This window comes from Staurois parvus, unplaced genomic scaffold (genome assembly GCF_062004578.1).
Source record: "Staurois parvus isolate SC_StPar_1 unplaced genomic scaffold, SC_StPar_1.0 ptg000655l, whole genome shotgun sequence".
NCBI lineage: Eukaryota > Metazoa > Chordata > Amphibia > Anura > Ranidae > Staurois > Staurois parvus.
The window spans coordinates 283,688-298,474 of NW_028318451.1; the positions used below are offsets into that span (position 1 = coordinate 283,688).

Here is a 14,787-nt window from a genome sequence, read left to right on the forward strand (position 1 = left end):
TATTGTAAAGCATCCTGTATAATAATCATAATAAATGCAGGAGCACAGCTATGTGGCAAGATTAGCTGAACTGAATTTATTCTCTCTTGAAGGGGAGATTAAAGTGGAGTTCCACCCAAAAGGGGAAGTTCCGCTTTAATGCTTTGTCCCCAGTAAGGATTGGTACTTATGGGGAGCGGGGAGTGTTTCTCACGCATGCACAGTGGGCACCCGGCTGTGAAGCCGCAAGCTGTCACACCCGGGTGCCCACACTAAAGATGTCAGCGCCAGGGAGAGAAGACAGCCGGTGAAACCAGCGGTGGTGAGGACGCGGCTGAACTGAGGCACAGGTAAGTGGCTGTATTAGTTTTTGCAGCTACTGACTTTTTTTTTTTCATCTGGAACTCCGCTTTAAGGAGGAATATTATCACCAAGTATACATATACACTGCTCAAAAAAACTAAAAGGAACACATTGAAAAACACATCTCTCAATGGGGAAAAATTTCATGCTGGATATCTATACTAATATGGACTGGGTAATGTTTTAGGAACGTAAGGATGCCCCATGGTTTGATGGAAATGAAAATTATCAACCTACAGAGGCCTGAATTCAAAGACACCCCAAAAACCAAAGTGAAAAAATGATGTAGCAGGTTAGTCCATTTTGCTGAAATTTCATTGCAGCAACTCAAAATGGTCCCCACGTGCTTGTATGTATGCCTAATAATGTCAGGGCATGCCCCTGAGACGGATGGTGTCCTGGGGTATTTCCTCCCAGATCTGGACCAGGGCATCACTGAGCTCCTGGACAGCCTGAGGTGCAACCTGGCAGCGGCGCATGGACCGAAACATGATATCCCAGAGGTGTTCTATTGGATTTAGGTCAGGCGAGCGCGGGGGCCCGTTCAATGGTATCAATTCCTCCATCCTCCAGGATGCCGGCATACTCTCACCACATCAGGCCCGGCATTGTCGTACACCAGGAGGAACCCGGGACCCACTGCACCAGCGTAGGATCTGACAATGGGTCCAAGGAGTGCATCCCTATACCTAATGGCAGTCAGGGTGACATTGTCTAGCCTGCAGAGGTCTGTGCATCTCTCCATGGATATGCCTCCCCAGACCATCACTGACCCACCACCAAAACAGTCATGCTGAATGGTGTTACAGGCAGCATAACGTTCTACACAGCTTCTCCAGACCCTTTCACGTCTGTCACGTGCTCAGGGTGAACCTGCTCTCATATGTGAAAAGCACAGGGCACCAGTGGTGGACCTGCCAATTCGTGTTTAACGGCAAATACCAAGCAAGTTCTATGGTGCCGGGCAGTGAGTACAGGGCCCACTAGAGGACATCGGGCCCTCAGGCCACCCTTATGAAGTCTGTTTCTGATTGTTTAGTCAGAGACATTTACACTAGTGGCCTGCTGGAGGTCATTTTGTAGGGCTCTGGAAGTGCTCATCCTGTTCCTCCTTGTACAAAGTAGCAGATACTGGTCCTGCTGATGGGTTAAGGACCTTCCACGGCCCTGTCCAGCTCTACTAGAGTAACTGCCTGTCTCCTGGAATCTCCTCCATGCTCTTGAGACTGTACTGGGAGACACAGCAAATGACACATATTTATGTGCCATCCTGGAGGAGTTGGACTACCTGTGTAACCTCTATAGGGTCCAGTTATCGCCTCATGCTACCAGCAGTGACACTGACACTAGGCAAATGTGAAACCAGTGAAAAACAGTCAGAAAAGATAAGTAGGGAAAAAATGTCAGTGGCCTCCACCTGTAAAACCATTCCTGTTTTGAAGGTTGTCTCATTGTTGCCCATCTAATGCACCTGTTAAGTTCCTTAACACCAAAGCAGCTGAAACTGATTAACAACCCCTCTGCTACTTAACTGACCAGATCAACATCCCAGGAGTTTAATTGACTTGATGCTATACTCTAATTGAAAAGTGTTCCTTTAATTTTTTTTTTGAACAGTGTATAAGCGGGCCATGACAAATTACAAGGGGCACTCTTTACCCCTGAAGGTAGAGTTAAACTCCATGTACTGAAAGGCTGCTTTACAGTACGAGCTGTGAATATATTGAATAGGCTCCCTCAAGAACTAGTTCTGGCCAGGTCAGAAAATTGTATTAAAAAATGGCTGAATGCGTTAAAAAATGCACATAATATAATTTCTTTTCCCCCACTGGAGCAAATTGGACCTTGCCTTTATAGGGTTTTTTGCATTTCTCTGGATCAACTGTGTGTATAGGAAGCTGTGTATGAAAGTTATCGGTTTATTCCATTTTTTTCTATTGGTAGAGCTGGATGCCTTTTTTCAACCAGACTGTAACTAGTTTTTTAAATCTCTATCATGCAACTATTTAGAGTAGGTGAGGATGCCCAGGAATATTACGTGGGCCTTGATTTTTACTGCAAGGGTCTGCTGTAAGGACCAAGACAATCTAGCCATTTTGTAGCAGAGTGGTTTACTAGCTACAAATTTCTCTTTTTTGAGTGGGTGACAAGGTCTTTTTAAGTGAAAAACATCTAGCCATTACTAAAAGCACTCATCACTGCCTGGGATGTTGGAAATGGCACAGTTATCACAAGTGAAGTTCAAAGTCAGAAGCATTGCTTGCTATTAAGCAATTGCCACTCTCTCAGTGGTTGCTGAATTCTTTTATAAATTGTTTGTATCTTAATTTGTGTTAGTTGTCTTGAATAAAAATAAAATAGAACACAGATGGATGACTTTGTTTAATTTTTTTTTATTTCACTGAACAGAAGAAGTGTAAATAGAGTCCATCACTGGCTTGTCAGATAGCTTTGTAACAGTCCTTGTATGCGAGACAATATAATTTCATTAGTGCTACTGCAGTTATCTGGTCCATAGGGAGGGTCAATACTTAGTACTCCTGCCACACATAATGTCCTCAGTGAGTCTCCTTGTAAAGTAACAGGAATATTGTTTTGCTCCAGCCAACTTTTCAAGCTCTGTTTTCTTGTCTCCAGATCCTCACTGGAGTGTAAACTGGTTTCATGAATGCTGAAAATATGTGAAAGTCTGTTTTTAATGAGGTCATCGGCTTCATTGATTGCCTCTACTTTTTGTAGAGCATGTCCCATTACCACTCGCACCAGTGTTTTCTGGGCGTCCTCAAAATTAGCCAGGACAACACTGAAAACAAAAAAAACAAAACCAAAAAACGTATTAAAGAAATCCATTTATAAATGCTATAAGACAGCCACAATATATCTTAAAACCTGTGAATCCTTTTCAATTTTCAAAAGTTGTGTACAGGAATTACTTAAAACATTATCCGTTTTCACCCAGTACTACAAGTAGATAAGGACCCATTTACCTTCTGAATTTGATGAAAGTGATCCAAAGTTACATATTTTTGTTTGGCAATAATAAGTGAACCACTAGGATTCTCAGTGTAAGTGTAAATGGGCTTGAATTATTTATTCCCATCCTGCTCATAACCGGTTTATTTCCCAAGCATGCTCTGTTGGGAATATATGCTGAACTTGGGTAATGTCATCAAGTTTATGCGAACCAGCTTGTAAGTATAATGACCGATGTTGACCCATTTTGTACAGTACTGTGTCTTATTACTTGGGTGCACTGGGATTAAAGTGCACTATATATTGTGAGTTTTTATTGGAAATTGGTTTTCAAAAAAGTTTTAAAACAGCAAAATAATTGATTGTGTATTAACTGCTTGCCGACAGCACTATAGCAAAAAGACAGCTACAACTCTATCATCTAGTTCTGGGAGGGTGTCAATGGACATCCCCCAGAACCTCACTCCTGGGGTGCACACTGTGACCGCTGTGTCCTTGGGACACAACCAATCGCAGATCGGAGTAAAGGGCCAATCACAGCAGCCCTTTACTATGTGATCAGTTGTATCCAATCACAGCTGATCATATGTAAACAGACTTGCCAGTTATCAGCAGTTCTTTCCTCACACGCTGTGTCTGTGGGAGGAGAGGAAAGCAGATAACCAGCAAGATTGTCAGTACTTGGTTTACACTGATAATCAGGGCACTTATCAGTGCAGCCCAATCAGTGCCCTGATTTTCAGTCAGCCTAATCCATACCCATCAGTGCAGCCTCATCAGCACACATCAATAAAGTTACTTATTTGCAAAAGGTTATAATAGAAACTAAGAAAAAAATTTTCTCAAAATGTTTGGTCTTTGTGTTTAGCAAAAAATAAAAACCCAGTGGTGATTAAATACCACCAAAAGAAAGCCCTGTCTAATAACCAAAAAATTTTTAAATTTCATATGGGTACAGTGCTGCATGACTGCGCAATTGTCATTCAAAGTGCGACAGCGCCGAAAGCTGAAAATTGACCTGGGCAGGAAGGGGGTGAAAGTACCCAATATTGAAGTGGTTAAAGAGTAACCGCAGTGTGGTACTGTAGGTACACTGAAGGTACACTGTACCTCGTCCTACATTGTTTGACATTTTGTGGATTATAAAGTCTTAAATGTCTAAATAAAGTATGATGTTTTTAGATTAAAAATAATGTGGATGTTTGTACCCATAAAGTCCATTTTTCTTCTTTTCCATTTCTTCAATTGTTTTAAACGGTAAATAGTATGCAGTGATCTTGCAGTTTCCCCTGAGAGCCAGAGTGTATAAGAGGTACCTGCTGGAATTGGAGATCAGAGGAAGGCATTTTATGACCCAATATAACATAATGGGGTAGATTTACTAAAACTGGTGCACCCAGAAGCTGTGCACGGTAGCCAATCAGCTTCTAACCTCAGCTTGTTCAATTAGGCTTTGCAATGCAGAAGTGAGCCTGCTTTTGCGCTCTCCAGCTGTAGTAAATAAAACCAAACGGGTCATGGAGAGATGGTGAAAGCACACCTGGTGTAGAGCACAATGGTGTTGAAAAGTGGATCTGAGCACTGCATGCACAAGACACAAGAGTGAAGTGTGAAAATTGGTGGTGGATATTTGTTGTCTAATAATATACTGTATATGAGGTTGTATTGCACTACTTTCTGATACATAGATTGTGAAGAGTAACATTGTTTAACCACTTGCCCTCCTAAGGATTTACCCCCCTTCGTGACAAGGCCTCTTTTTGCTATTCGGCGCTGCACTATTTCAACTGGTAATTGCGCGGTCATGCAATGCTGTACATAATGGAATGTATGTCCTTTTTTTCACACAAATAGTGCTTTCTTTCTGTGGTATTCGATCACCTGTGAGTTTTATTTTTTGCGCTATAAACCAAAAAAAAGACAGAAAATTAAAAAAAAAAAAAAACACAAAAAAACCCAAAAAACTATTTTTTCATTTCTGTCATAAAAATATCCAAAAAAACTAAAATTTCGTCACAAATTTAGGCCAAAATGTATTCGGCTACCTGTTTTTGGTAGAAAAAAAAAATCCCAATAAGTGTATATTGATTGCTTTGTGTGAAAGTTATAGCATCTACAAACTATGGTATAGATAATGGAATTTACATAGCTTTTACTTTGAATGCCTATCACATTTCTTGAAGTGCTAAAATACCAGGACAGTACAAACACCCCCAAATAACCCCTTTTCTGAAAGTAGACACCCTAACCTATCTGCTGAGAGGCATATTGAGTCCATGGAAGATTTATTTTTTTCTCCACAAGTTATTGGAATATGACTTTTTTTTTTTTTTTTTTTTTTTTTACACAAAGTTGTCACTTAAATGATATATTGCTCACAAAAGCCATGGGTATATGTGGAATTACTCCCCAAAATACATTCTGCTACTTCTCCCAAGTATGGGGATACCACATGTGAGAGTCTTTTTGGCAGTCTAGCCACGTACAGGACCCCAAAATCCAATGGAATGCAACCTGTCCTCCTCTTCTTCCCCAAAGGGGTACAACCTTTTCCAGGTCTTCAATTTTAGGACCTCTCAGGCTCACTCCACTCTCTTAAGACAATATCTTTGAGAGTCTGGTCTCACCAACCCTCTATACATCTTGTCTTGGGCTGAGATGTGTGCTGGTGGTTCTGGAATGCCCTCGGAAGAGATATATATATATTTTTCATTCCACAGCAAAGAGGTGTCTACTCAGTCTAATTTTTCACTAGCTAACCCCCCCCCCCCCCCCCCGCCAGCATCTCCTCTGATGGAACACAGACTCCCATATTAAATTTGAATGCACACCTGCTGTTTTCCACATTTTCAAATGCAAAACAATGGCTATTTGCTGTAATGCCTAAATGAAAAGGAGTAGTGCTTCCCATAATCTATCAGCTACCCATTCATAGAATACAGCCTCTAGAGAATAGATGTACCAGCATCTTACAGTTCACTTACAGAAGCTGTTCACTTTGTAGTTAAAGAAACCCTGTCACCAAATGTTTTAAATAAAACCATGTAAACTGAAGTTTTAATGAATACAAGTTTAATGGGAATCCAACACTTCTGGGAGTAGCGGACTCCTGTTGGTGCTAGCCCCAAGCTGCTGTTCCTCCTCTCTCCCTGTTGCTAAAGCTGGCTATATACTCGCAGAAATTCACTCTAAAATATTTAAGAACATTCAATCGATTTTCAAATTGTTACTTGGGTCAAATCACCATTGTTTTTGACTGCAGTGACAAGGAAATTCGATAAGGCATGATAGACATTTTTTTTAACAAACTAACTAAATATCTAACACTGAATGTAGTCTTTGTTCTGTTCACTCAAAAACTGAATGTTAAAAGCAAATGTTTATTTAAATACTTTTGGACAACATCTGTCATATCAAACATACTTGAAAATTTTTGTATAAATCTTTTCGAAAATCTACTAGTGTATGGCCAACCTAAGTCGCTAATCAAGCTCTAAGTGGCTCCCACACAACCTACCAGTGAAAACGTGTAGGAAAATGTACAAAGCAGTCAGCTGCTATATGTAAACCACAATATCTCCTCTACAAGTTCTCAGTAAAGCGAAAACCATTGCTACTGGAAGTAGCAGCCTCACATGCACGTCTCATTGGTTGGCATGGTCACGTGACTCCACTGATCATTGAGAACTTGCCATTGCAAGAATTATGATGGATACCCACCCTGGGACTGTGCATTGCAGTTTATGCTCCACTACACGGGCAGGATATTTTGAGTTAGTTCACCTTTTCATGAAAAGGTGAACCTACCCTACACTTTAGGATAGAAGGAAATTTCACTATCAGTTTCAGAGAGGGTTCTTTACTGTAAAGGTGATTAAACGAAGTAATGGTAAAAATGATGGAATTAAAGTCTGTATGACTTTCTTGTAACTAATAATATCCTTAGTTCTAATTTATAAAGGCAATATATCAACAGTTTGATCCAGGGAATTCATACTGCATTTAGGGGGTCAGGAAGCTTTTTTCCTCTATTGTATAGCAATTTAAGCAAAAGTTGCAGGCTTGTTTTTTTTGCTTTTGTGTTCTTTTGGATAGGCGGGTATGCTTTTCAGAAGAAGGTATAGCAGCAGCAGACAGGCATTCAAGAGGTGCTACTGCCACCTTGTGAAACCCATTTCTTTTTTTGAATTGCGGAATGTCAGTTTTACATTGAGGAACCATGCCGGTTGCGGTGCGGCCCCCGTTAATCTCAACAGGCTGGTTTGACAGGTGGTGCCACTTACAGTCCTTAGATGTGGTGGCTACCTTAGTTTTTTTTTGTGCTAAGTGCATTTTTCACAAGTACAGAAAACTACGTGCTGATCTTGTCAAAAATGTGTACTTAACTGAACTTCAATAAATGTCATCAGCTTTCCAAACTGTCTTCTGTGAACTACAAAATGCCTTTCCTCTAAGTAATAGAGATGAGAGGAGGGGGAGGTGTTTGCAGTCTAAATCAGGAGAGCAGCCTAAGGTGACAAGGCAGTTCCTCCATAGATGCAGTATGGGGAGTGACCATTGTCACCCCAGGTCAGGAAGTGTGTTACTGACAGGACTGCCAGGTAAAAATACAGGAAAGGAAGATTGAAAACGAAAACTAATGCACCCACTACAACGAAAGCCAATCATAGATGGTTCAAATCTCAGCTAGTTCAGCAGGGACCAACCGAGATTCGAAGGAAGTATAGGCAGGCTGAATGTACAAAAGTTGATCGATCGATCAACTTGGGATCAACCAGACTGCTGGATTTTATGTGTGATTTCACTCCACAGGAGGGAGTCCCATGTCAACACTGAAAGTGCGGTTGCAGGAAAGAAATTTGCTCCATCTATGGCCTGCCTAAGGAATGGTAAGCTGTAATATTATACATTTTAGTTTTGGGATTTAGATAAGCTTCCATCTCCACTTGCTCACTTGTCAGTGTACAATGGCATTTAGCGTCAGATATCTTTCTTAAAAGAAAAACAAAAAAACAAAAGCAGGCCATGTCCTAATGATTTGTCTTTCATTGTAAAGCTGGCTATACACTGCTCGAAGTTTGGCTGATTTCTGCTGAACTAGCCAAATTCAAACAGTGGGTGGCCCTATCTGTACCTCCCCATCCAGAAAAAGTTGATTTTTGGCAAAAGAAAGAAAAATAAACAAAAAAAAAAAAAAAAAAAAAAAAACCACCCCTCTCCAAAAATTCTCAGCTGAACAGCACTTGATGAATACAAGAGCCCTCAGTTAACATTTCTCTATCCACTGCTGCTTAGTGGGGATACACACACAGTATATAAATTCATACACAATAAATATAATAAACACCTCCAGTGGTGGAAAAATAAATAGTGTTTTTTTATACAGGTACATATGGACTAGTGTGGTTTTTGTTCCCAATTTACTTTTATTCTTTGTGTATTATATATGATTTTGTCACATATACACACACACACACACACACACACACACACACATGCGCACACACACACTAATACATGTATATATCAATTTTTAGATCTCATAATTTATCACAGATTTTGTTAGGAAGATGTGTTATAGGAGTCTTTTGTTATTTATTATTTTATGGATATTTATCAGGTGCTTCCTTATTTTAGATCATTTATTTGTGTGGTTATTTGAAGGTAGCAGCTTCGTTATACAGATATAGAGGTGCAAGCATGTGGGCACTGTGTAATTTAGTATAAATTAAGTATGAACACAACTGCCTTTGCAGTGCCCAACAATTTCTCAGATATTGACAACAGCCACTTTTAGTATCAGCCATTCACTCTACAGAAACCAAATAAAATATGAGGATTTAGAAGCCATCCATATTTACCTAACCTACAGATCAGCAACATCCCAAAGGAGAATTGTCTTTCTGTATAAAATAGTGCATAGCTCCATTCAACTGAAACTAATACAAAGGTGTGGCATGTAACTGAAGAATGCTGCATCTATTATCCAAGTGCTATACATTGGGTGGGGAGGGCAATGTATTGTTGGTATGCAATGATCTCTACACATGTTAAACAGGATATGTAATGTTGGATGTTGGGATTCAAAGTTTTCTATTGCATTCAGGAAGAAAATGTTTATCTTAGTTCATTCTTTCTGGTATCATTCCAGAGAATGAAGTTGTTTAGGAAGAAATAAACTTACAGAGTTATGTTTGAAAAATGTACAACTATTATCAATTGCAAATCAGATGAAAAAGTATTAGAGAAATGACAATGAAAAGAATGAAATGTTTTCCTCTGTTTGCTGTTGCTTAGTAGAAAAAACATGAAAATAGCAAAACATTAATATTTCAGTTTTAAGGGTAACCAATGGTAAATTTGTGCTCTATTATCACACAAAATTAATAAGAATAGTGTAGTCTTATATGTTAAAACAGACCTTAAGTGTCATCTGGGTGTTCAAATAAAGTGCATTCTTTCAACCACCGTCTCTTTTGAATTCACAAAAGAAATAGATCTCCAGATATCCAATCTGTTTCTTGCTGTGGCCACAGCTACACCATGGATACAATATCCCAGCCTTCACTGGTGACTCCAGTTATTGCAGCTATACATCCATTTAACCACTTGCCTACTGGGCACCCCCTTCCTCCCCAGGCCAATCTTCAGCTTCCAGTGCTGTCGCACTTTGAATAACAATTGCGCGGTCATGCAACACTGTGCCCATATAACATTTTCATCTTTTTTTTGCCCACAAATAGAGCTCTCTTTTGGTGGTATTTAATCACCACTAGTTTATTTTTATTTTTTGCACTAACAAAAAAAGAGCAAACATTTTGGGGAAAAAAAAAAGGGGGGTTTTCTTTGTTTCTATTATAACATGTTGCAAACAGGTAATTTTTCTCCTTCACTGATGTAGGTTGATGAGGCTGCACTGATAGGCAGCACTGATGGGCATTAATAGGTAGCACTAAAGAGCACTGCATGGCAGCACTGACGGCACTGTTGGACACTGATGGGTAGCACTGTTTGGTACTTTTGGGGCTGCACTGATAATCACGGCCCTGATCAGTGCTCTGATTATCAGTGCAGATGTCTGCTTTGACAGCATGAGGAAAATACTGCCATTAACCGGCAAGTGTATTGACATGGTGGTCAGCTGGGATTGGACACAGCTGATCATGTAGTAAAAGGTCTTTTACCATGTCATGCAATCAGCTGTGTCAAAAAGGACACAGCGATCACAGACAGCCCTGGGTGCTCGCCGCTGTGGGCGCATTTTGGGAGGACGTCATATGACACCCTCCCAGAACTGGAAAACCACGCTGTAGCTGTTATTCGGCTATAGCACGGTAGTAAAGTGGATCTGAAGGCTTTTTGGTTTTGGGATTCAATACCACTTTAATATTCTCTAGTCCTTTAGTAAATCAACCCCCTCTGGGTGTCTTACATGTTACATACTGGTTTAGGTAGGCGTATGCTTCTGTTTATGAGTGTGAATCTTTATTTATGGTTTGCATTTAGCCAAAAGCAGTGCTTTTATTTAGCACAGATATCAGAATGCATCTATGTACCTGGCAGACACTGGATCAATGGTTATCACCCATCCTTGGTATTCATTCTTTTCATCAGTGCTGACTTTCACCTCTTTGTTGACATAAGACTGCCATTCCAGGGGAGTTTTGTCAAGCCAGTCAGTCATGTTTTGTTTTCTTCTTTTGCTAGGAGGAAACGTAACAAAAAGCACTAATCAAAATAACAAAAAGAACAATACAGTTTAAAATTGCAATCTAATGAAGGGTCTGCACATGCCTCAGGTGACACACCATAACACACTGGTAACAATATCTCTGTAGTTCTCAACAAATGCAGGTACTTTTATTTAAACATAAATTTACATAAACACACATATAGGCACAACAGTTCCACTACCAATAAGTAATAGAAATAAATACAAAGGACACCTAAGGAACTGAATGAAATTGATCTCTGCGTTTCCCTGTCAGCACCACTCCACCCCACATCCTTTGATTGAAAAACTGAAGGAACCAGGCAGAAAACGGACATCTGAACAGCACCTGCGTCTAATCAGAATACAATGACATGCAGCGGAAGATTCAACCATCCACACTGTTTAGAGTGGATGGAGGAATCGGTTATATTTCTTTTGTGCAGCCTAAAAGAAATAAATCTATGGGTGTATGGCCAGCTTTGTCCTTCCTACCTCAGGTCCAGTGCTCCACCAACACACCTACCGTCAACCCGGGTGGTAAAAATGGGCAGTCGAGCTTTGGTTTTAACACCACCTCCAATCGACAAGCTCGACATGGCCAGCAGCCATGTTAGTACATATCGCCAAGGCTGCAGGGCATCAGATGAAAAATTCTTTCACCTGTCAGGTTTGTCTGGCAACCTCACCACAAATGACAACCCATTCAAGTTGGGGTGTGGTATTTCAATAGTCTCTGCCCTCCCCCCCCCCCCCCCCCCATTTGGCTAAAAAAAAAAAAATATGCATGCAGGAAGAAGCAGTATCAGCTCCCAAATGCCTGAATTCACACTCCACAATTTGATTGTACAATCTCCTTTAGATTCATCACCAGCTATGTAGTATAAATGCCTGGCTGAATACTAGCCGAATGGATTATGTAAGTTTATCTATATATTACATCATATTGGTAACTCTAAAGTTGGCTACATAGTATAGAATGTGATTGTACTATTTCCTTTATATTTATATGAGGGTAAACCTAAATAACTCATTCAAATCTGGCAGGTCCTTGTACTACATAACTGGTGGTAGATCTAAAGATTGTACAGTGTATGGTCATCTTAAAGAGGGATTATAACCTCTTTCAGTTTTGTTGCAATCTATGTCCCATTGCGGAGATTTCCCTTCACTTCCTGTCCCATAGCCAAAACAGGAAGTGAAAGATCCCTCCATAGTGAGGGAATCACTGGTAGTCAACAGAACTAGGTTCCCCATTGGAAGATTTCCCCTCTAATCCCAACAACACAAATTTGGAATTTTCTCTGTGACAATGGTCAAATAGAAAGAGTGAATTATTTAATGGGGGCACAGACAGCACGAAGAATCTATCAAACCTTGCCCTATGTGAAGGCTGTGTTTACTGGCATGGGATGTACAGGTGTTGCATGCATCTCCATGCACACAATCCCATTGCTGTCTATCGGGACACAGCGGCTGCTCCCAAGCGTAAGACCCAAAACGCACTCGTCCACCAGCACCCATATGGTTGTCACATTGGGAGCAGCAGCTGTGTCCCAGTTGACAGCTATGGGACTGCCGACATGGGGATGCGTGAAGCACCTGTCTGTGTGTACGAGGTCTAAGAAGATTGTACAGAGATTGTATAGTGTATGGCCAGGCTTTTCATTTCCAGTCCTGGACTCTGTAAGGTATGTTTCTTATATACATTGTATAGTGCTGTCCTTCTAAAGTAGTAAGGAAAACAGAACATGTTGCTTGTCCTGAGAACGAAGGCCTCATGCACACCGGATGTTTTGAACACCGCTTTTAGAAGCACCTTGCGTTTTTTTTTCTGCCTCTAAACACCCCTCAATGTTAGACAATGGACTAAATGCAATTTCTCCTGCGCTCCGGGACCCAGACAGGTGGTGAGTAGATCAAATCCCAACAAAGCAACCACCGGGGCATACAAGGTCGTGCAGCTCCAAACCAAGGCTGTGAAGTAAAACAAGAAGAAGCGCACCAACCTTGCGCATTACCTCAGTAACCAAAATTTATTTAGTAAAAGAATGAGCTCTGAGGAAGAAGGCATGACCTTCGAAACGCGTCAGCTGTACTGAGTGGTTACCCCCATGATGGGATTCGCGCTGGCCTCTTGCCTTTGAAGTCCCTGGGAGGACTTACATGCCTGTTTTTATTTGCTGTTTGTGAGTACCATTCTTTTACCAAATAAATTTTGGTTACTGAGGTAATGCGCAAGGTTGGTACGCTTCTTCTTGTTTTACTTCACCCCTCAATGTTAGCCTATGTGTCCATGCACACACAGGCATTTACAGGCGTTCAAGGTAGAAAAAAAAAAACAAATCACTGAGAAAAAAAATGTTTGATACACTAAAAGTGTTACTAAACCCACAACAGTAAAATCAGTCTGTACAGTGAAGGAAATAAGTATTTGATCCCTTGCTGATTTTGAATGTTTGCCCACTCACAAAGAAATGATATAGTGAATCTAGGGTCCTGGGTTTAGTAACACTTTAAGCACCATATGCATCAAAAGCTTGTCCATTAATTCCTATGGCCAGAATAAATTAATCTGTCCAATGAAATAAACGCCCAAGCACTTGCTGCGCCTAAATGTGTTTGTAAAAACGCAGCTTTATGTGCATTTTGACGCTGCTTCTTTCCTGCCATGAGAAAGGCATTTAGAATAAAACATTCATTACATCTGGAGCAGCCAGAATCTGAAACAGCTGGGCAAGGAAGCCAATCAGCTTCTACCTCTAATTTGCAAAGTATAACTGGACAAGCTGAAGATAGAGGCGGATTGGTTGCACAGCTGCTCCAGCTTTGATGAATTCCCCTCCGAACACCTGTATAGGATGTGTGTCCTGACCTGCATGGAAATGTATATGCACAGTGCAGGCAGACACCTCCCCTCTATACAGCAGAATAATCCATACACTACCATCACAGCTCAATCTTCTGTGAAAAAGAAGTCACACAGTCGATGTCCACATGCAGACACACCTCTCCTAGCTACGTCATTTCCTGATAAACTACCCATAATCCCTCGGTGTGCAGAGTGAGCTTTCTCATTGGTTCAGTGGGATTCCTGCATCTTTCATTTCCGGTCCAGGGCTCATTGTGTTGCAGTGTGATATCTCGGATCCTAGGGCTTGTCGCTTTATTACCATGTCAATGACACTGTTATGGGATACGAAGTATCAGTTCATGTATTTCCATGACAAGTAGAGTTGTGTAAACATTTGGAAGTATTTTCTTAATGGAAACAAACTGCTGGCTTAGGGCGAGGGCGGACAGGCATTGCTAATGCGGCTTCCCAAGTGTTTGATGTCTGGGTTGGACTCTATCGCACATAATTTGGTGTATTTTTAGGTTCACACACCTTGCATTCTGATTATACAATCTCATTTACATCTGCCACATGTAGTGTAAGGGGCCTGTCTGATTGAATACAGGTGGATGGGATAGATTAGGTAGGGTCTCATCAGTTTTGGTATAGGGGATTGTATGAAGATTGAATGGTCAGATTGTATAATGTATGGTGACCCTATGTCATCGGTCTCGCCGCTGCCATTTAAAATCACGCATTTGTGTGCAATGTCAGGTGCGATTTCTGAAGACTTTATTCCTACTTGTGAAGATTTTCTATGATTTCGGGCAGTTGCAATTATATTCTATGAATGTGAAATCGCAACAAAACTGTAGAAAAAGTCATGAAAGAACTAAATCGCACGTTAAGACACTGACATTCACTA

The 14,787-nt window shown here is 40.7% G+C and overlaps 1 protein-coding gene across 1 annotated transcript; it reads right to left on the reverse strand.

Annotated features, from left to right (window-relative positions):
* Positions 1-2,715: 2,715 nt before the first annotated feature.
* Positions 2,716-14,074, reverse strand: GEMIN6 (gem nuclear organelle associated protein 6). The gene is made up of 3 exons (XM_089694174.1): positions 13,974-14,074; positions 10,872-11,018; positions 2,716-3,145 (listed from the first exon to the last, which is right to left on the reverse strand). Exons 2-3 carry the CDS (start codon positions 10,997-10,999, stop codon positions 2,773-2,775), a joined length of 501 nt encoding a protein of 166 aa, XP_089550300.1. The 5' UTR covers positions 11,000-11,018; positions 13,974-14,074; the 3' UTR covers positions 2,716-2,772.
* Between the last annotated feature and the right edge of the window lie 713 nt (positions 14,075-14,787).

Excerpts from the sequence above, each read along its gene's own strand:
- GEMIN6 (XM_089694174.1), bottom strand. The coding sequence starts at position 10,999 with ATGACTGACTGGCTTGACAAAACTCCCCTGGAATGGCAGTCTTATGTC. Across the intron at positions 3,146-10,871 it reads ATTGATCCAGTGTCTGCCAG|TGTTGTCCTGGCTAATTTTG; the intron begins GTACATAGATGC and ends TTTTGTTTTCAG.